Raw genomic sequence first — 23051 nt, 5'->3', positions numbered from 1 at the left:
GAAAGAGTCCTTCATGTGTAATCACTGAAGGAACCTCTTGTTCCTCGCTGCCGTGATGTGCTCAGCCACAATTGCCTTCTCTAAAAACTCCAATCTGAATATCTGTAGTCTCGGATAAGACTTGCAGACCTTGAAGGTGCTTTTTCCACTCCAGTGTGAGTGAATGGCTTCTCTTTGCGCGCTACGTAGAGAGGTCGCGATTGGGAACGAGATGACACGAGGACTTCTGGAACACTGATTTGAAGTTCTTTGCGGCACTTGTTCGCACTTAGTGCCTCAGGGTGCCGTTACTCATTCACCTCCCGCGTGTTTATATTTGACTTAACTTCTGACCTCAACATGCTTCTCTTATCCTGAGGCTACTGATGTTCTTAAATCTCAGCGGGACACTTTATATTCGGCAGGCCTCATTTGTGCAGTTCTTTACCACGACCGTCTTGTGAATGGACAAAAAAAAAATGTGTCGGTGTGAGTTTAGACCTGACTGGGAAGAGTATACCCACGGGGACGGTGCATTTGATTCAGATTGCCAGTGTTGATTTGTCCTCTGTCCTCTCCTTTAATCTCCCTAATAGGGGTACTCTGCTTAGCATCTGCATTGCAAATTTCTTATAGCAGAGAGAGAGAGATGGAAAAGAAACAGGAGGGAGGCAAAAAGATATGACTCAATCAAAATCCACCTACCTGCACTTTTACAGCTCACATTCTGACATTATGTCTTGTTTGTTTAATCTGTACGAAACCTGAAGTGTATGTCAATTTGCCATTTTATGGAGGTCGTGTGCTGGACTGCACCTTTCTAGGAGTCTCCACTGGTTTGCCTGGGAACCAGCACAACCTTCTGCGCATAAGATAACTTTATAAAATGTTGGGACTTTTTCCTTTTTTAAAGTGTTATAAAGCCCTTTCTTCACTCGCTGGTTTGAGGCTTGGTCAGAAAACGGTGTTAAGAATCAGAGTTTAGCAACTTTTTAATGAAACACCTTGACAGTTCTGGGCTTGTTATATTACCAGCCAATCAAATCTTATTATATTATAACGGAGAAATAGCCCTCCGAAGATTTTAAACCAGATTTTCAGGGACTAAAAGAAAGATTTAACTGTCTTAAAGTTTCAGTGCATAAAACATTCACATTGGAGACATAAAATCAACACAAAAGAAAGACAAAGACAGCACCTCATTTAACTCGCTAAAATAGCTTTATAATAATCATATTAATAGTACTAATATTAGCCATTAGAAAATGTTTTGACAACGTTGACAGTGTTACATTCTGTGTTGGGGTAAACCACGTCACAGTGTGCCACCTCTCTGGGCTCTCAGCGCCATCGGACGTGCTCCTTTGACACATATAGATCCATAAAACATACAAGATCAATAAATAAATTTGTATGTACAAAATGAGAACCACAACACAATGAACAGAATCATGATTTACACTTCACGGTGCAACGCCCTCCCACTGCCTGTCGAGCACACATAGTCCGACTGCATCTCCCCGTCTCTGTGGTGTTCTCATGTATCCACGGTGGCCTTTTGAAACAACGCTCATGTCTTATGGCATCACTATTGCTATATCCTCCAGTCAATAGTTTTTTTTTTTTTAATAGGAGAAAAAAGAACATAAGCATGTTGATGTTTGTATGTACAATATGCTGTCTTGGCACTGAATCAAACGTGTATAAAACAAGAGAACTCAAGATAAAGCTGAGCTTAAAGACAGAAAAGCTCGCTGTATCAAACCCGTTTGATTAAAACTCATAGTGAGAAACGCGTGATAGAGGAGCAGAGGTGGAGAGAGATAGACGGCGAGGGGCTATTGAGTTTTAGCTACATTGTAGAGTAGAACGTGAAGAGTCCGCATCAGCTGGATGTCAGTGTTGTTTTTTTGTCCTCTGGCGGAATAAAGAGATCAGAGAGGGATAAATGCACAAAATGTTTGGATCTTCCATTCAGTCCATTTGTTCAACGCTTGCTTTCCTCTTGTGATCTCTCACTCCTCATTGGAGTGTCCATCATGGATCCCAGAGAAAAATGTCTTCCCAGAGTTATTGTCAGTTTGCTTTACTTGCACTCCATCTCCTTAGTAGCAGCAATTTAAGACCTGTCATCATAGAATAAACTATTGTTGTTGTTAATGTACACAAGACTCGCCCTTGAATACAGAACAATGTCTACCCATAGCTATAATCGACAACACCATTTATATTAATGAGAGTGATGGCAATAATTGATCCTTTTGATGACAATAATCATACTACTTATAATAATCATATTGTAATAACAATATATTGAGAATAGCAATGTCCATTGGTAACAAGTTATTTACATTTTTGTAAACGTGAGGGTGGATATTATTTTTTTTGTTAATTACACAGTAATTGCTAAGTTGTCTCTGACCCACGTGGTTACCTGTGTGTATACTGTAAAGCAACATTACAGTGTAAATACAGGCACGCACACCCACGCACACACACACACGCACACACACACACACACACACAATTAAACCTCAGTGCTACATTGGAGTTTCAGTTGAATATCTTCGAAGGGTTAGAGCTGCTCTGGAGGCAGAGGGAAGTGAAACCTCTTATAGTCGAGACAAAACGTATATCTTAAGGAAGTTTGATCAACATGCAAATTTAAATATATAATATATATTTAAACTGTTGGTGGTTGGCTTTTCTTTCCATCAATGGCCATTGAATGTATTTACATTCTGTAATTCCTTTTCTAAATAGTACTCATCAGTGTTAGTGGTGGGGTCCGCCACTGGAATGACATTGTCTACTTGTGCACAAGAGCCTCACAGGAAACAAAGCATGTCTGTAATCCAGCCTCATTGTTTACTTTACTCCTAATGCAGTATATGAAGTTACTGTTAAAAATATCCACAAATGTCCTATTGTTGCTAGTTAGTTAAAAGCATTCAACTGCTGAAACATAGGTGGCCGTGATCGTTCGTCATACACATGCCTCGACAAAACAGGACATGGTCATTTACTCAGTTAATTATTTGACTGCTGATCCATTTTAAATATTGCCAGTAGCACTGGGACATGAAGCCACAACTCCTAGCTCTTGGCTAGACAGACATAACAGGATCTTGGCTTCTCCCACTGAGGTTTAACTCAACCAGTGACTTTGCTTTTTCCTCCAGAGCAGCTCTGCCTCTGCGTAACTAAAACTCAAATCTGCTGCTACAGCATCCCTCCTGCTCCACTTTGATGCAGATGCACAATATACAGCCCACACACATGGGCTACAATTGAGCTCTTGCCTCAACCAACACTTCTTCCACTCTCTTCCACAGCCCGCTCTCCAGTCTCAGATGATGGCTACCAGAGAATGGGGAGATAATCTGAGCTCAAAGGATTTAGCTTGTATTCAGAGAATATGGACAACATTCCCAGCGGGACTGATCTGGTCCTGTATTACCAGGGTCCGTTGGTTGAGAGAAGCCCCTGAGGACAGAGGCCTGGCTCGTGGTCGGAGACACTGCTGCTAGAAACTGAGGTACTCAGAGTTGACTTGTCCGTCTGGCTGTCCGCGAGGGCTTTTTGCACTTCTAGAAAGAGGTGAAAGGGTTCGTATCGTAGTCTGTCTGGTGTGTTGGTGAGTGTTCAGATCATGTTCGTATACAACTACACACCCAGGTGCTATTTCTAGCTGAGGCTCCTGCATTTATACTGTAAAGATAGAGAACGGTATGAAAAATCAAACCACCACAAATGTGTTTGCAATGGACCTGTTTCAAGGCAAGGTGGCTGGCTGACACCTCAACGTTTGATCAAAAGTATAGAGGAGAAAGTCAGAGAGAATTGAAGAAGAAGAAGAAGAAGAAGAAGTAGTAGTTGCTACGGTGGATAAACATCCAACAAAGCCTGTTTAAGTTCCTGGTGTCCCTCAAGGCCGACTCGTAATGGAAAGACCTTGCCATCCCTCTGTGTGTAGGTTTGAGGATTATGAGGGTGGAGTCAAGAGGCCTTCACAGTGGAGTAACAGTATAAAAGCAGGTATTTGTGCTTTGTTTCATGAGGGCTGTGTCAAACACCACTGAGATGTTGTCAAGTTTGAGGGTAACAGAGGAGGAGGATGTGGGGATTAAAAAAAAAAAGGCTGCTCCGCAACCCCACACGGCTGCAAATAAGTTGAACGACAAGTCTCATTCCCAGCCCAGCCGTTCATTGCCGGGGCAGCTTGTTTTACATGGAGGTTGTTCAATTGATCAGCAGAGATTAAAATCCAGGTTGCCAGTGTCATTGTCCTCCAATGATATCATTTTTGTTCAAAAGGCATGAGTCATTGAAATAATGGCATTGTATAAATCCTGTCAATTATTTCACATCACAAAAAATGTTTACAAAATTAGCTTTGCTATTAGCTTTGTCAAAAAACGAGATTCTGCTCAACTTTTCAAAGGAGGTTGACATAAAACATGCAGTGTTAACATCCACAAAATCTGCCTTGTGTGTGTATTGCAAGTGAAAGTGAGGGAGACAAAGGATGGAGTGTCAGTACAATAAAAACATTTTCTTTAACAATACTCTGCAGATTTGTATACTTTTCTATTTACATATCTTTCTATATATATATATATATATATATATATATATATATATATACTGTAAACTGTGTTCAAAGGAAACCTCCACATATAGCTGGTTAGGCACATGTAGTTGGTTCTAAAGGGGCAATACAGGGCGAGGCTACAGCAGTATATGTTGCTAGAACCACAGACAGATATACAGTAGGCCTAAGGAGGATCATACTTGGCAATTAAGTCTTGCCATCTATACCCTGTGAACCTGACCCAGCACTCACAAACTGAAGATAATAATCAATTAAAATGATGTTTCACATGTACTGAGTCTGGATATGCCACACGGCTGTAGTATCACACAATGCTATAATCTATCATAATAATACTGTAGTTGTTCACATTTGATATATGCTGTTTTTGTACATATACTGTACTCAATAGTCTCTACTAATCTAGAAATGTAGATTATATTATAAAATATACATCTTCCAATAAAATATCCCATTTTGCCAACACATTCCATCCAAAAGTTAAAAAATAAAACAAAACAGGTCATGCTTAAAGATTCTTACTTTGTGTTTTTTGTCTTTAAAACGGCTGATTTGGACTTTTCTCTGGGCTTCATCACATGTCCCTCATGACACGCAGCCCTTCATATTCACACTACACACATACAAACATAGGAGGCACCATCCATACAAAACACTTAAATATGAAATATCTGTTCGGACATAAATAAATAAGACCCCCTTCGAAGCCTTTAAAATCATGCTACGCTTTGTTTCCGTGGACACACCAGATGATTTCAAGAAGTAAAGAAAGAGGAAGAGAAATGAACACATAGTGCAACATATCGTAGAATTCCATTCATAACAAGTGTAACTTAATCTCAGCATAATTACCAAACACTATCCAGTTGCTTCTCTTCACACCGGATGGTTTCCTCTCCTCGATGACTTTTTGGACGGGCTCTAGCTTAAACACGACTCCTTTTGTGTTCTCTCGATTCAGAGAAATCCTTCCTCCTTTCATCAGCCGTGTGTGAAACTGAGAGGATTGTACTTCACGTCAGGCCAGTGGATTCTGCTGGAGACTTTGCCAGATCTCCTCCCCTATTTCTTTGTGATCCGCTGCTTTAGAATTCGCAATTATGCAAACACGTCATGTGAAAGTCCACTCTGGATATTCCAGAGAAGAGAAACGGAAATAACTGATAAAAAGTAATGAAGAGACTGATCTTCTTTCATGGCTGTTTCATCAGGATGCCTGTTAATTCCTGACTGAGGTGGAAAGGACTCTCTACAGACCACTGTGGTTGGTTTTGGGTCCTCATTTAACCACTAGGTGGCTCTGTAGTCTCACAGTGAAATGGGGGCCTTCTCAGTAGAGTCCTAAAAAGCCACCAACATATATTCTCTTAGAAATTCCCAGCAACCCCACCCCTGAACACTTGAAACTTCAGAGAGACTTGTGATGCTCTCTAGCTGTCGAGGCTGTGATGCTACACAGCGAAAGCTCTTTTTTGGCAAACATGAGTGTGTGCACACTATGTACAAATAGCACTTGCACATTCAAACGGCATCACCGCGGGTAGTCGATGGGGACACGGGATGTGAGGAATGAGGGGAAGAGACAGAAAATAGTTTCATATTCTTTGACTGGGTGCCTGGGTGGACAGATGGCACCGGGGTGAAAAGTGCCAGCTGCAGTTGACTGACTATGCTTCGAGAATGTTCTTTGGGGATCGCCAAACCATCTGACTTTAAGGGGCATTTAAACTGATGGTGAGAAATGAACCCATGTTTATTCATCCACACTGGTAGCATCGGTGAAGAGTGTGGCTCTATCGCAGTTGATTCAGTTGCAAATGGCATTCGGGAGATGGCAACAGGGGACCCATAGGGAGATTCCGTTATCTCGTCGTCTCCACCGAGGTTTTGTGACTCAAGCCCTTTATTTTCAGTGATGGAGAAGTGCTCGGTGAACACGCACAGGCATGCTACTACTGCGTGAACCTCCGCTGACTACTGACTACTGTTATAAAAGTTGACTGTTACGTGTTTGTCAGCCGAAAGGAAATTCAGAGAATTCTTTAAAAAGTCAATAACTCATGTCTGCTAGCTACCATTTCACATTGAGGCCTCTGTGTCAGTAAAATGTCCAAATTTCAAGACACTAAAATGGCTGTCATTGCTTGTTTAAGGAGCAAGAGGAGTGAATTTGTGGCTGTGGTAAGGGAAGTGATGGAAATGCTGAAGGGAGGGTAGCGGATGAACAGAGATGACCTGCAGAGGATCCTGATACTGGGCTCAGAGAAAGACTGAGATTGGTGTGCAGGTCAGCTTCGCAGGTGCTGAGTGTGGCCGAGGAGGTGGATGGGAGACGCCACAGTCTTCAGAGCCGAGTCTGGGCTTCGGGGATGTAGATCTCGATGCTGTCTGCGCTTTCTGTGGCCGAGTTTTGCCTGAAGGAGGCAGTACGCTTGGTCTGCAGCAGCCTCCTCCTCGCTTCTGTCCTCTGACGGTCCCCGAGGTCCAGAGACTTCTCCCTGATGGGTAGGGTATGTCCACCAATGCGCGGCACCACCAGACCCCCCGATCCACCTCCTCCAACCCCGGCGCCCACATCCCCGACGCTATCAGCCCGGAGGCTGCCACTCACCCCGCCTGCTGGCTTCTTTGGTAAAGGAGGAGGGAGTTTCTTATCCTCCTAGCCCGGCAACGGTGAGACGTAGATATATGATGAAAACGGACAGTGGATTTATCGTATCGGATGGTGAAAAAAAGAAAAAGGTATTGTATGAATGTACAAAAGGAATCCCATGCAAAAAAAAAAAAACATTAGGAGAAACAAAGAGAATGACAAACAAAAGTGCAAAACCACCAACAAAAAGGGTCAAATTCAAGTGAGGAAGAATCACGGGCCGAGACGTTATGAGAGATAAAAACCATAATCAAAGATAAACAAAAAAGCATCTCAGCATGCATCGGGTGACGTAGAAGGAAATGAAATGGTAGAAGAAAAAGGTCAAACAAAAAAAGAGAATGTAAAAAGAAAAAGAAGAAGAGAGAAACAACTGTTAGTTTGTTATCAATAATAATGTAGTTGATCAGTGAGGTGTCTAACCTTTAAAGACAACAATGTAACAGACACGCTTCTTCTGTCTTAATCGCTGATATGCATTTAGATTTCTATCAGTTTAAGACTCCACCGTCTCATTGGCAGCTCAGTTCCTCTTGCTGCTCTGTATTTTTACAGCCTGCATAGGGTTGGAGGGCACGACCATCTGCGCTACTCTTCTGCACTCTGCCATCTTGGCTCTGGGAGAGCGCTGTCGTGAAACCAGGGCTGTTTGGACCCCTGGGCCTCTCACCTTCTTTTCAGGTGGGAGCCTCCAACCAGAGTCCTTGAGCCTCTGAAGGTCCTGAAACTTGACCCTGACGTCCTCTATGTTGAGCTGGAGCAGGTCCCAGAAGCCCGCCAGGTCCTGAGAGGTGGGCTGGGGGTACGCCGATGGGTCCTGAGTGGGCAGGGAGACGGGACATGCCATGTGATGGGTCACAAAGTAATATACAAGGATTTGTGAAAGGGAGAAAGACATCAAACCAATTTTACAATAAGCGTTTTTGCAGCCCAGCAAATTTGGCCTTTTAGCGACAGACCGTATGTAATGTGTGTTGTCATGCTTTTACATTCAATCACACATACTCACCACACTTTGTTGGCAGAGGCGGAAGAACTGCTGGACTTTCTGAGACATGAGCATCTGGGCACTGCCAACCGCATTTCGTATCATCTCAAGAACTAGAGAGGAAACAGCACACAAGTTGTTTTAGAAATCAAAGAACCGTTCATTGCACATCCTTTTCTTTTTTTCGTTCCCAAACTCACTCTCCTCTGGCAGTTCGTTCTCCTCGGCCTCTCGCTCCATGTTCTGGCACCAGCCCTCCATCCTCTCCACCTCTGTCTGCAGGAGGCGTAAGAAGAACTCTCCGTCTCTCATGCAGGGCGAGGCTCGGCCTGAGTCGGGCAGGCTCCGGGGGCCCTCCTGGGACGGTTTCCCCGCCCAAGCTCTTTCAGCGGTGATGGGCAGAGGGGAGTGGGAACGTGGAGGCAAGTGTGGGTGCTGGTGGGGCCGTGGGTCCGCTTGGCAGACCTCAGTGGTATAGCCGCCCTGGAGAAAGTCCTGGGATGGCATAAGAAAAGGGTTGGACACATGGTATTTGGACCATTATTGATTGATATACCTCCTCCTCCTCCTCCTCCTCCTCCTCCTCCTAACTTGAATGTCTTATGGTGCGTTCACACCAAACGCGTTACGAATATTTGCACAAGTTGTGTCCATTCGCCTCTTTCGCAACCATTTGCGAAAAGGGGGCGTGGCTTATGTCTGTGGCTTGTCTTATAATTTCCGCCATCCACCACGGTCAAAATAACCACTAGTTCTGCTTTATACTTGTTGTGGACATCCCATAAATGTCGGAAAATCTAACCCTCGTGTCTGGGTTCATAACATCACCCGTAGGCTCACACAGCTCGGGGAATTTCACAGACTCCGTCTGGATAACTTCCGCTTCCAGCGCTACTAGAGCAGCAGCGGCCCAACGGGCGGAGCATCTCAACGCTGATTGGCTTTCGCAACCTGGTGAGTTGAGAAAGTTTCGCCGAAGTTGAAATATTTCAACGCCCGGCGAATTTCGCAACCATTCGCGTCTGTGCATTGACTTTGCATGAGATCTACTCGCGCGAAAACTTTGCAAACGCGTTTGGTGTGAACGCAGCATCAGTCTACAAGCAATTAATTTGACCATTCGGTATGGCTGAACAACCTCTAATACCTACTGAATGATACCTACAATAGTATTTTCCCAGTGTCACTGCATACCTACCTCTCTGTAGGCCCATTGTCCCTGTGTGTGGACAGTGCGGTGGCAATCGGTGTACTGGCTAGCTGACTCCGGCTCTGACGAGTGCCTCTGGAAGGAACAGCCGAACTGGAGACTCTTGTCCTGCGTTGGCACGGCGATGCTGAGTCCCGGGAAGCCCTCGGGGTCCATGTCGGCCTGCACGCTCGCCGTCACGCTGTTGGAGCGCTTGAAACGAGCCCGCCTGCAACACAGGGAGTCACAGCAGGCCCGGAGCCGTCCAGTCACACGGAGTGTCTCACGCAGGAGCAGTGCTCAGTCAGTTTGTCTTCTAATTATTGCACATTCCTGCTGGAGCAAGACAGTCACGCTGTCGCTGCAGTCACCACAGTCACGACTGCTCTCTCGGCTGCGATAAGCCCTGCTAAATCCTGTGGCATATGACGCACCGGTGTGTGCAAATGTCATGTCAATGGACTCAGTGATGAGTGTTTACTCTATTACAAGTTAATACCCCACCTCCCCTTCTTTGCTGTCGGATGAGGCTTAAGGTGTGACTCCCCGATGTCACTCTGTCATCCTCGCATATTGCAGGAGGTGGGGGATATTGTCAACAGGTGCACGAGAACCCACTGCTCGGGGGGTTCGGGAACACGCCTATTGCATCTGACCCGTAAAACAATGCTGGATGTAATTAGGGGAACGGCTGCATCGTGTTGAGTGTGATTTGCAGTAGCCTTGGTAACAGTCGAAAAAAGCCGACATTCTTGGAACAAAGTGTTACAGGGTTCAAGCTGTGATGATGTCTGATGAAATGTTAAATGAAATAATAGGATCTAGCCTAGAAATCAACCATAGGTGGCTGCACTGCTGGGCGCCTAGGCGATGAAGGATTTTTTACATTATATATTACAATTATTCACATAAATTACTGCGCAAAAACCAAAAGCCTCTTGATAAGGCCACATGTTTTAGGGGCAATTAGCAAACAAAGAAATGCACATCTTAGTTTGCTACTTTGTGTGCATAATTATGAAAAGTTAAATGGCAGGCAAAATAAACACTCTTCAAGTTGTGGAGAACTTACCTTTTGTCGTCTTCCACTTGGACCCCTATAGAGTGGACCTCTGTGAGAGCTTTGCCATCTGCGTCTGAATCTGACAGAGTCTCTGAGCTGTCCACCTGGAACAGAAGAAGCAACAAACACCACAGTCAGAGTGCATGCATATTTGTTAAAACACACACACTAAAGCTGTCATACACAACATGGTCATAAATGAGACCATTTTATTAATTCATCATTCACATGTTGGGGCTCCGGAGAGAAGACCAACACCAGAGAGTAAAATGTCCTTCCTCACCTGCACAGCTATGGACGGCCTCCACTTTCTCCCACCGTCCTGCCCCCCAGCTTTACTCAGCACTATGCTGTTCTGAGGCAGAGACACTGACTTCCCCAGGCTGCCCACGACCCTGCCGTCCCTCTCCCTGGCCGGCCTCGGTGGCCCCTCCAGTAGACTGTCAGCCGAGCTGCTGTGTTTGGCCCTTACTCCCGGACCCCCACCGTAGGGCACCAGCTCCCGCGAACCCCTGACCCCATCTAGGCTCTCCGCCGAGTTACTGTGCTGTCGGGAACGTCCAGGGCCTGTGGCGGTGTAGTAGCCTCCTCTGGAGGAGCGACCCGAGGGGCCGTCGGAGCTGCCCAGGTCCACTGAGTTGCTGTGCTGCTTGGGACGCCCGGGGCTAGAGCTCGAGGCCAACTGTCCACCGCTCTGGAAGTAGGCATCCTGGGTGGACTCGGTGCTGCTCTGGGCTCGCACCGACAGTGAAGACTTGGACATGCGAGGTGGGAGTGGGGGAGGAGCACCTTTACGATAAGGAAAGACTTAAGTGTCAGAAGAGGGGGAGAAAGGAAGAGAGAGGCATAGAGGGCTGTTAAAAGCAAAAAGGTGCTATAACAACAGGGAGCAAGGCAGGTGGATACTTACAAAAGGGACACACTGGATGGAGAAGGTGAAAGGAAATAGAAAGAGTGAAAAGAGATAAATGTGTTGACATATGGTAGGGTAAGCCAATACAGAGAGAAAGAGAGAAAACAACAACAACAAAATCAATAAATAATAATGACAATGCAAGATGTGACAGAAAGATTCATGAACAAAACTCCAAAGCTCCGTTTGTCTTTGCCCAAAGAAAAATCATCCCTTGGTAGGACTTGGTGGAAAAGACACACTTGACAGAAGGGAAACATAGAAACAGTCTTCTCTGAACTCTCTTCTCGGGAAGATAAAGCAATTTCCTGAAATAAGCATTCAAATGAGAATGGTAGATTATGTCTCTTCCTCCTCCCTCACAGCTTGGTAGCCTAACGCAGCCTATGTGTACATGCACACAGTTAGTTTTCAGCAAATAAGGGATCAAACTTTAATGCATTTCTTTCAATGCATCTTCACCACCAACCGGCTTGTCAAAGTTTACGAAGACCTTCACCATGAAACCTCTAAGCTCCAGCATGGGGGCCTGCATGCATGTAGGTGTATGTGTCTTTGAGATTGTGTATGTGTGTTCGTACTTGATGTATACAACACTTCACGGAGGCTTTAATAAATATCAGGGGGGGATTTGCTGGTCTAAGCTTAGACATTTGAGTCCTGCGAGGTACTGAAAAGGCACTGAATTCTCCTGCACACACACAAACACAATCACAAATCTCCTCCCCCTCCCCCCGGTTTACTGTATATTGGGCTTGAATAAGAGGCATAATTGCAAGGAAAACACAAAGAAAAGATCAGAAAAATACAAAATGCACAGAGTAATAGATAAGAAAAAATGAGTGAGACTACACCAGGATGAGGCATGCTGTAGACAGATGGAAAGAAGCAGCCGGAGACACCGAGCTATCATCAGAACATTCCTGTACCTATTACTGAGCCTGAGAACACTGCGATCACACCGTGGAGGGTGATGGTAGAGATGAGATCCAGAGAACAAAGAGCATGCATAATAACATACACACGTCTGCTTATAGAATGCACACACACACACACACACACACACGCAAACACACACACGCACACACACACACACACACACGCACACACACACACACACACACAGGGAAAGTGCTGCAGAATGATTGAGGGATAAAATGAGATTGAAGGAATAGAGGAAGAATTCCAAGGTTACGAATTAAAATCGGGTGCACACATTGCACGTAGCTGTGCAACGAATGAGGGTGGAGGGTTTGTGGTTGTGTGCGTGTGTGTGTGTCTGTGCATGAGCTTGCTTTTTGTCAAAGTAAGCAGACACAAGCTGTCATACAACCCCTTCTCACACCGTCTGTCCTACTGCGCCTCCCACCAGGTTGCCGCCACATAAAAGGCAACCGCACCATCCTTGTAACACTCACGCAGACAACACAGACTTTGTATTTCTTGGTGCGCCAAACCAAAACGCACGCACACATACGCACACTCACCGGCCCCGCCCTTGATGCTTCCCTGGGGGCCCGACATGGAGAAGACGGAGAGGCAGTCGTCGTCCTGGGAACAGCCGGCCTGGATGGCACGGACGTAGCTGTGGCTGCGACTGCGGAACACACCTGGAAGGTCCAAGGCCTCGACGGCTTGAGACTCCACCTCTCCGAACATGGTCTCGCACACAGCCTCGAACTGACGGTTCAACGTGTCTCCCAGCTGAAGGACGTGAGAGAGACACATTGCTGTAGTCAAGACACTCCAGCTTAATTTCCACACACCCTAAAACCTTAACAGATACACAAATCGCACAAATAAGCCACATTGTTACCTGTGAGCTGGTCAGAGAGCGGGTGTAACTACGAGAGCGGGTCTGGGTTTTGGGTGTGGTCCGGCTGTTGGGGTATGGGTCTGTGCACTCCTTACACGAGTACCTGAATGAAATAAATAATACACGGAATCAGCATTGCTGATGACTGTAATAACTACAGTTTTATTATTCACAGCAGCAAACACATTTGATTAACCACAACCATCAAATAAAATGTCACTGAGTTGTGCTCTGACCTTTTGAGTATCAAATGGGAAAAAGTGCTATGTATCATATCATGACTATAATGTGTCTATCTTATTTGAAATCAGTCTGAACATTTTTTTTACATGCAGAAGTGCAGTTAAGTGCTGTCCAAGTTACACAATTAAACAAATGATGTTATATTCTCTATGAATATGGAGCTGAGGAAATGACCCCGCTGTTGTCGTCAGGGTTATTATCCCAGCTCAATAGTGCAGTACTAAATAAAAAATATGTCCTCCCTTTTTTCGTGTGAATAGTCGGTTTTCTTTTGACATACAATACAGTGGATAGAGTGGTGAACATGAATTTGAGTCATAATAATGTGATTTTTCCCTTGAACCCAGGGCCTGAACACCAAAATGGAAGGATATCAAAAGGCATGTCCCAACGACACTAGAGCAGCATCATGCAAAAATGTTGCTCCGTAGCAAAAATGTCATCTTTCAAATGGAGCAAACAGTCAGTAATCTAGCCACAGCATAATAACATAACATTATGAAGGCCAGACGCTCCATTTGTGACATTTGACCTTTGATCCATGCTGATAGAGCGTCTAAAGGCATCCCTCTGGGCGATCAGGGTGGACTTGGGCGAGGCTTTCGGGCTGCTGTCTGAGTCAGCACTGTCATCATCGCCCATGGCCTTGATGTAGCTGCCGCTCCGCATACGACGGCATGGAATCTCCCCTCCGCCGTCCGTTGCACCACCTCCATAACCACCGCCCCAGTCATCTGAAGGGACCTGAGACACAATCACAGAGGAGGATTAATCTGCAACATACAGCGAGTATAAGTTTTACAACCATTTATACGCGGCCAATTGCTTTTAGTAAGACTTTTTGTTAATGCGTTAAACACTTAAATTGACTCCAAAGTAAGAATGCATTCTTCTTCTACACCAACTGTTAAGGGAAACGCAATTGATTACAGTGTGAATTAGTGTTGAGATATTGCAGATGTTGTCACTGCGCCGTCGGCGGCTTCTTCCAAATACCGGTTGTTAAAAGTCAGAGAACAGAAATACATTTCATCAGTGAAATGTATTTCAAACCTCAAAAACAGAAGGAGAGCGATGAATCAGACGTACAGTCATGGCACGCGTGCACTCAGTGTAAAGCCGACACGGCTGCACAGAGAGCTAAATGCATGCTCATGAATACGATGAGAGCCCGCACACGCACACGCACACACACACACACACACACACACACACACACACACACACACACACACACACACACACACACACACAGGAGATGACATTAAAGAAGAAAGAGAGAAAGAGACAAAGTGACTTACAGAAAGAGAGAAACTCTGACAGCTGGAGAGACACTGACAGAAACAGAAACAGCATAAGCCGACAAACAGAGAGCGAATAAAGCAATGAACAAAAAAGGCAGGTAAGCAAGCAGAGTGGACAGACCCGAACTTGGCATACAGGGTGGCAGAGAGAGAGAGAGAGAGAGAGAGAGACAGACCGATGTACAGGGTAGCAGAGAGAGAGAGAGAGAGAGAGACAGACCGATGTACAGGGTGGCAGAGAGAGAGAGAGAGAGAGACAGACCGATGTACAGGGTGGCAGAGAGAGAGAGAGAGAGAGAGACAGACCGATGTACAGGGTGGCAGAGCAAGAGACAGAGAAGCTGAATAACAAACCGAAGCAGGCTGAGCAGGAAGACAGATGGGCAGATGAATGGAAGTCTGATGAGAAAATAAAATGAAATACACACACACACACACACACACACACACATAGTAACACAGCCAGAAACTAAAGAGGAAGACAACAAATAGAGAATTGATACGGAGCGATGATATGAAACAAATAATAATGACATCAGGTTCTCACTGTGTGGCCATAAGTCAGAATGCTTTCATAACTCTTTAAAATGTTACCCCGGTCTGGACTGTTGCAGTTTTTTTCAAACTAGCATCAGACAAACTCTAATGCAGTTAAGGAAGCTTATCCCACGATAAATTCAATGATACTCCAAAACATTCTGCTTTGTGGGGGACCAATGAAAAACACAGATAGGCAGCTCCAAAAGGGCGATATTGAAACACATTGCAGTCTTTAAAAGCTGCATTAGTTGCATTTATTGGCCATTTGGGGGACGCAGGAAAACATCTCACAGCTTATCACCTAAATAACTATAATATACTATATATAATATACTATATATTTTTTAATCCAGCAGACAAAGAGCTGGATGTTTTGGAGTTGCATTTCTGGCCAACTGACACAAATAAAATGTTCTTCTAACTCTGTTTAGGATTTCCATCAACTCTTAAATAAATAAAATATCTGTCTTTCTGTGTTCTACTTTCCTCCAGATGTCTCTGTGTCCTGTTCTTCTTTGCTTTGCAGAGTGGAGGCCCGTCAGCTTCACAAGCCACACTTGGTTCAGAGTGATATAAAAAGATCCCCACCTTCCCACTGGCCCCTCTCTCCCCTTGCTGACCACACGTGCTTACATGACTGACTTCCACGTTTTGTTTCTTGTTGTGTCGTAAATGAACATGTCCAGCCAACCTGTTAGTGTGTTGCTAACTGTGTCTGTGTGGGGTTGGAGCTAAAAGAGGCTAACACGCTCTGGGTGAGGTGATGATCTTCTCTGGATGTGTTGCAATGAATGATGACACACTTGATCCATTGTTAATATAAATACTGACAAGTGCAGCTTTATTTGGCATCATAGCAGATGCGAATACCTATCAACCTTGTGCGGATAATTAATATTTTTGTGGAGTACCACTTGGTTCGGGATATAAATATGTGTGGGCACCATTCAATCCCACTTCTTTTCCAGGACAATGAAAGCTTCACACACACACACACACCATCTCACAGGAAGTACTGTAGCCGCAGCTGCAGGACGATCTTTCTGCTTTTGCAAATGCTGTGAGCTCTGTGGTCACACACACACACACGCACGCACGCACACACACACACAAGCGGCCCCAAGGGTTTGGCATCCAGCTGAGTGTGTGTTTTTAAGGTCATCACTTAAAAGATGATTCAGCCTAATCTCCCGATCCCCTTGGCCTTCTACTATCTCTCTCATTTTCTCATGCTGCTCTTTCTCTCCTCTTGCTTTGCCCCTTGGCTACCATCACCTCCTTTATCTCTTTTCTATCCCTGAGCTAGCTTTGCTATCTCTGCATCCCTCTACCCCCCCTCTATCTTGGTCTCTCTCTCCCTCGCTGTTCCTGTCTTCATTTCACTCTCGCTCCATATTCTGGTTTCTATCATTCCTTATCTGCCGGACACAGGCCGAGGGGAAGCGAGAGGCTAAGGGACGCTCCTCGCTGCGGTTGCCGTTGACACCAGAGGAGAAAACCTTGAACCTGTCACTTTGGCTCTTGACCACAGTAATTCAGACTTGTGAAGATTCACATTTCTTCTTCAATTCTCACTTCAAGCTGTTCACTTTTTTTTTTGCTGTTGTGCCGCAAACTTGAGCGATGACCTACTGTGGACTAGTATGTACATGTTATTGTTGCAATGCCAGATGAAAGCTTGGGAGTACTCTTTCTGACGTAAAGGAAGTCATACCACTTCAGAATTGATTTGAAATGTAATGCTTTATGTTTCTTGTCAGAAGAATCACAATGTCCTACCTTTTCACTACTTTGAGATTTATAGAATTTGTGTTCGCTATTAAAACCACAAAACTCTGTGATATGACAATATTATTTTACTTACTTTATTTTTTATTTGATCTCTTATGTGCTATCCAGTAGGGGTAGGCAGGATGTTTTCAAACCTCTTATTTTTAAAAACAGACCGGCAAAACTGACATGCTATTGATATACAGTATATTGATATGTTGATACAAACAGCAGACAAGAAGCAACATTAGTGTTCATTTGAAGTTGTGTTTCTGGTTACCTGATGGATATTAGTCCAATATTCACTCTCACTCTTTTTTGCCACTAACACTTGAGGGAAATATGAGGCTCCTTAGCTGGTAAATACTCCACCATCCTCTATATTCTCCAGCTAGTCGCTAACTGTGGTCTTAAAAGTGAAGCCAATGCGTACGTGCCTTAAACTTCTATTCTCTCTATCAGCCATCAGGGAGCGACTCTTCTGGTTGCAAAAAAGAAGTCAGATTGTATGGAAGTTTATGAGAAAGTGAACCTACTTCTCAAGTACCTCACTAAACATCGTAAACACAAGTTTGTGGTCTCAATCGTGTTTTCGTCTTATGACCCCTTCACAGTGTGTTTTCAGTTCATAAAAGTGAATTGTAACCATTAAGGTCATTTAAAAATGTCGTAGTCAGCGTTCAGTTGCACTCAACCACACCCTTGCCTCAAAAATGCTGAACTCAAAACAAAAAAGATATGAGCTGAAAGACACTACAAAGCTTCGTAGAGATGAGTGATCACCTTCTTGATTTACACACTGCAACCAGTCAACTTTGTCTCCAAAGAACAAGGCTTCAGTTTGGAGCTGCTTGTCCTGAGGTACCGGTGGAGTAGACCTCAACAGCTCTATATCTGCAGCTCCAGGAAGCTGTCTCCTCTGAGGCAATCAGCACATCCAAGGGCAGCCCAAAATCCCCCCACCCCACGGCGCCGCCGCGGCTCACAAAACTGCAAGTGACGCATGGAGATATGAGAAAAGCTGGGGAAGTTCATTTTGTGTCCTGAGGTGTGAATGTGATGCTAGTCTCAAGCACTGAGGCCAACTATGTGGGGTTTGTCCTTTGAAAACACGAGCATGCGCACGCACGCTCCCTCTGTCTCGTCCATCAGCAGACCTCAGCTGTGTCTAAAGGATGAGAATTGGAAAAACACCAGGGACTCCAGTAGCTACCTGCTGTTTCCGTAGAAACAGCCCGCATGGCAGAGCTAACTCAGCACAGCTAGAGGTTTGTGCGTACGACTTTGTGTGCGCATGTGAGTGTGTGTCTGCTCTTTCAACTTACTTTGCAGATACACTGTAACACCTATTTGGTTCTGTTTATTTGTTTGTCAGGAGGAATATGGAACAACTACTGGCCCAATTGTCATGAACTTGTTGGAAAGGTGTAGCATTGGCCAAGTTAGAACCCATTACATTTTGGAGCAGATCCGACTTCACAGGAAGTCCGAAACACATTGGGAGATAGGGCTTGGCCTCGGTGGAGGTATGCGTTATCTCTGTGCCCTTTTAGTTTTGAAATAGGTTTTTGGATGTCCTTAACGGACATTGGAAATGCAGCTATCACTGAAACATGCACTAAATAAAAGAAGCCGTGACATTTGTTATGCAAAATGTATAAACTAAGAAATAACCTTGCATGAGACATGCGATAGGTCAGCTTTAAGCCTCAAACACAATTACCCACATACTGCATTCACTTGGCACACACACACACAAACACACACAGCATGCACACTATCATTGGTTGACGTGGAAGCGTCCACACACACACCTGCAAGTAGTGGAAGGTCCTCTCCTTCAGCTTACTCTCCAAGGGCACCAGGGCTTTCTCATAGCCTCCTCCCCTGGTAGAAGGGTACACCTCTCTGGCCTGACTCACTGTCATGGCTGACCAGGTGCTCCTTTTCAGGGAGTGGCCCTGGTGCCCGTGATGTCCCCCTCCTTCACTTCCAGCCAGAGCCATCGTGGTACAGGCCATGCACTCCCCAGGTACCGGCACACCAACAACACCACCACCGCGCTCCTTGGGCCTCTTCATGGTGAGCTCCTGGATTGCTGCATCCAGGCTCTCGTGTCCGCTGGGATACGCCCGTCTGCCCCCACTGACCAGGAAGCTGCTGTCGCTGTCCAGGTTGTCGTCAGAGCTCCACCAGCCTGCTGTCCTGCTGCGGTGGCGTCTGCCGGACTCGTGTCGTGAGTCTCCGCTCTTGCTTCGCTCTCGAGACTTGCTCCTCCTGGTGGAGCGAGGCTGATGACCTGAATAGTGGCCTCCGCCATCCTCCCCTCCACTCCTGTGGCCTCCTCCTCTCTCGCCACGGTAGTCCCCGCCTCCTCTCATGCCATTGTACTCCCGCTTGCTCGGTGCCTCCAGAGAATGGGACTTAGCGAAGAGGCGCTGCACAGAGTTGACCAGGTGGCGGATACGTGAGGGGCTCTCGCTGCGTGGCTCAGCACCCCCACTGGCGCTGCGCTGGTACTGCAGTGTGTGGAAGCCATCAGGATGGAAGGGCTTCTCAAACTGGTCTATCATGTTGGGGGGAATGCGGTGCATCTTCCCTCCGTGGCCTGAGGACACACACTCTTCGCAAGAGTCAAGCGACTGGAGAGGTGGGTGCTGGCTGGGATGGGAGCGGGGGAAGGTTCCCCCTCCAGAGTGGCTATGGGAGTGGGAGTGAGAATGGTGCCTCTCCAATGCCAGGGCTTCAACCGGACCTCCGGGAGGGTAATAGTGGCCCTCGCTGTGACCCTGGTAGTAGTCTCTGCCCGGGCCATCACAGTCCTCAGGCGAGCAGTGGCAGGGTCCTCCTCCGCCACCACCGGAGGAATGCTGGGACATGCTACGGCTGACATGGTACCCTTTCACAGGCGCCGGGGCGTGGTGGGCCGTCCGGGCCGAAAGGGGGCGCTGTTGGCGTGACAGGGCTGCTCTGGTCTCACCTGGGGGCCAAAAAAAGGGGAAACAATTTAGGCCTTGTATCCGTGAAGACAGGAGTGAACACATTGTATTTACGAGCAAAAAGAGGAACCTTATCAAATAATTGAATCAAGTGTTCTGCCTTGCAATCAGTAATATTTGACCTTCTCATTACACAAAATAACTGTGGTACCCAACACCAGTGGGTGTTGCTGATCACTAACTATTTCATAGCTGCAAAGACTTCACACTTTCTTAACAGGCAAACAAAGTACACACTAAGTAAACACTAAGAGCTAACATGCAAACATGGCGGTGGCTTTAAAAACGTGATTCTGAGTGCGTGCAGCTATAAATAACGTTGGCACTGTATATGTCTGTGTGATAGAAGCAGTGAAGGGTAATTCATGGTCTGACTTAGAAATAAATCACAACAAAAATAAATGGACTTTGCAGATTAATGTCCAGATTGTTTTCTCTCTTCCATCAAGTGGCCTGTTAAATTGAAAGTGAAAACAATGTGTTTTTCTTAGTCTGATTAGCATTTTTATTGATGTTGCACTTCATTTTTTACCCAACCAAAGACAAAGAGTGCAATAGTGAGCGTTCATCCCGCGCGGGCTGCAATAAGGGTCCCCTTTCTTCTTTTCATTCATCTCAAAAGCTGCACGGCTGATAAATCAAGGTTATTAGCCTTCTTTGTTTCTCAAGGTGTTGGTCCAGTTTCTGCCTCCTACCTCCCCGGCTCAGCACCTCTCGACGCTAACACTACTCTCTCCTGTTTATCGTTAAATCCACCATCCCAGCGCTCCACGTCGTCCGTCTCTTGTCTCCCTCCACCCGTGCCCGCGGGGAGTCTCGCAGCATCCACATGATTTACAGCTGAGGAAACCGGCGCGTTTATCGATCACCTGCATCCTAATGCGAGGGAGATAGAGAGCGGCGGCAGGCGTCCAAGCAAATTCACAAAACTCTGTGCTATCAATTACAGAGCGAATTCACCGATTGAGTAAACCCGCCGAACAACAACGCAAATGCCCCATATCCAGGTGACCAGGCAGAAAGCAGCCCTGCTGTGGCCTCGAGGGTAGAGGATGGGATCCTGTGCACAAAACAAATGCCAGAAAATGAAATCAATACACCTTGCCGAGCTGCAGGAAAAAAGGTGGCACAATGTAAACCATATCACCCACACACTCGGGTTTCTCGAAGTAAAAGTAAACAGACCGCAAACAGCCTTTCTCTGTATTGCCTTTCTTTTTTAAACATGTGGATAACAACTGTGATTACGTTCCAAATGTGGTAATCATGTGTTTAATTGGACTGGCATTAATTGCTGCTGCTGTAATCTCATCCTCAATCAACCACATTCTCCACTAACTATATAATGAATAAAGGGCACACAGTTTGCTTATAAACGCACTCTCGCATTTCTAGATTTGATTAAACTGAGATGAAATTACTCGATGAAAGCCAGAATCAAGCCGCTCGGCTGGATGTTTTTCACTGAGCTCCCGTGAAAGTCTATTTGAGCTGGTGTTTGCCGGCTTTCACGCAGAGATGAGAGATAGGGGACAGATGCTGGGATAATCATTAACTAGAGCGTGGCCTGTTTGCCTTGATTGGCTGAATGAGAGCCGCCACCCAGGAAGCTCACCCACATCCGAGCTGTGTCATTGGTGTAGCCGTGACGACGGGCCTCAGCAAGTCAGCATCCCACCGTGGACACATTTCTGACAACCATGGCCCCCCAGGGTAGGTGGGGCCGCCGCTTAGTCGTATATGGCGAGGACATACTTTAGTCAGAGGCGTGCCTCCGATCAACACTAAATGTAAGTCAACTGCTTTAGAAAGTCCAACACTTTTGTGTCCTCTTTTTGGAAGATAGAAGAGGGGAAAAAAGCACAATAAATGCCGTGAGATCGCAGTTTACATTTTCCTTGCACAAAAAATGACTCTTAAATATAGAGTAAAAACTATAAAAAACATTTGGTGAGAAGGATAATTTTGCAGTGTGTCATACTGGCATGTGTGTGTCCCCGTTTATGAATAGGCAGCGAGTGAGCAGCGGCGCTCCGCCTGGAGTAGTAAATTAAACCATGTTGTGTTTATTATGAAGTCGTTGGCTTTTGGAGCAGGCTGCTGGCTAGGAGCTGTCAGTCACCGGGACACGCACACACGCGCATGCCTGAATGTGTGTTTGCTCACAGACAACTGAAGAGATAGAGAGGTAGAAAAAATGGCTGCTTCTTCCCTTTATTTCCATCCCTCTATCCATTTCTCCACGTCTTCTCTCCTCTCAGTCTCTCCTCCTGACCTACTTCCATCCATCCTCCAGTCACGTCTCCTGCTCCCTAGGCTCTCTTCTTTTCTTTTTTTTGCTTTCTCTTCTGCAACCTGTCAGTCCTGCGTCTGTCAGCACTTCTCCGTGTTGAGTTAATTACAAAGTTTGTTTCCATTCTAACATCTCTCGGCCTCTGCTGATCTATTTGTCATCCATCGGTGTTTCTTGTTGGATAATTGAGGTATTACAGTAATATTTACACACATTTTATACACCAAACACTCTGGGATTCTTGTTAGTGGACGTTTCCAGGGATCTTTTCAAATCATATCTCAAAGCATATTACCCTACTTCCTTTCCTTTTTGCCCTCGACATCTTTTGGTTTTCTCACTACATTTCCAATTTAATTCAATTTACTCCCTCCTCCTCTCCGCGTCGGTCGACATATTCCGTAGCTGCCCAGTAGGGAGTTGGATCTGTACAACATGCTGTCATTGTTTAACACCGCTTGGCATCAACGTGATTGTTAAAGAGGCTTCAGTCCGGAGCTGCTTCCTTTCAAATATTCATGCGATCGTGCCAGCTGCTGTGACCCACTTTGCTAACAGCTGAGTCTGCCGGCTCTCTGACATCTCTGTGAGTTGTGGGTCAGAGGGTGTTTCACATCAGTGAGATACTGTACATTCAACAGCTGATGAAGGTATCTTTACACATTTGTCCTCACTTAAAGTAATGT

At 45.7% G+C, this 23051-nt stretch overlaps 1 protein-coding gene across 1 annotated transcript; it reads right to left on the bottom strand.

Moving 5' to 3' along the window:
* Positions 1-6938: 6938 nt before the first annotated feature.
* On the bottom strand, positions 6939-19952 carry dlgap3 (discs, large (Drosophila) homolog-associated protein 3). The gene is made up of 11 exons (XM_034545351.1): positions 18888-19952; positions 13992-14203; positions 13217-13319; positions 12888-13104; positions 10771-11294; positions 10497-10591; positions 9434-9653; positions 8436-8730; positions 8257-8348; positions 7918-8064; positions 6939-7253 (listed from the first exon to the last, which is right to left on the bottom strand). The coding sequence occupies exons 1-11, from the start codon at positions 19950-19952 to the stop codon at positions 6939-6941; spliced, it is 3285 nt and encodes a 1094-aa protein (XP_034401242.1).
* Between the last annotated feature and the right edge of the window lie 3099 nt (positions 19953-23051).

The sequence above is a fragment of the Cyclopterus lumpus genome, chromosome 11, assembly GCF_009769545.1.
Source record: "Cyclopterus lumpus isolate fCycLum1 chromosome 11, fCycLum1.pri, whole genome shotgun sequence".
Classification (NCBI taxonomy): Eukaryota; Metazoa; Chordata; class Actinopteri; order Perciformes; family Cyclopteridae; genus Cyclopterus; species Cyclopterus lumpus.
The sequence above is the reverse complement of the archived record's forward strand: the minus strand, read 5'-3'. Positions and strand labels throughout refer to the sequence as shown.

Excerpts from the sequence above, each read along its gene's own strand:
- dlgap3 (XM_034545351.1), bottom strand. The coding sequence starts at position 19,952 with ATGTCCCAGCATTCCTCCGGTGGTGGCGGAGGAGGACCCTGCCACTGC. Across the intron at positions 14,204-18,887 it reads GGACCTTCCACTACTTGCAG|GTCCCTTCAGATGACTGGGG; the intron begins GTGTGTGTGTGG and ends ATTGTGTCTCAG. Across the intron at positions 7,254-7,917 it reads GGCTCCCACCTGAAAAGAAG|GAGGATAAGAAACTCCCTCC; the intron begins GTGAGAGGCCCA and ends TTGCCGGGCTAG.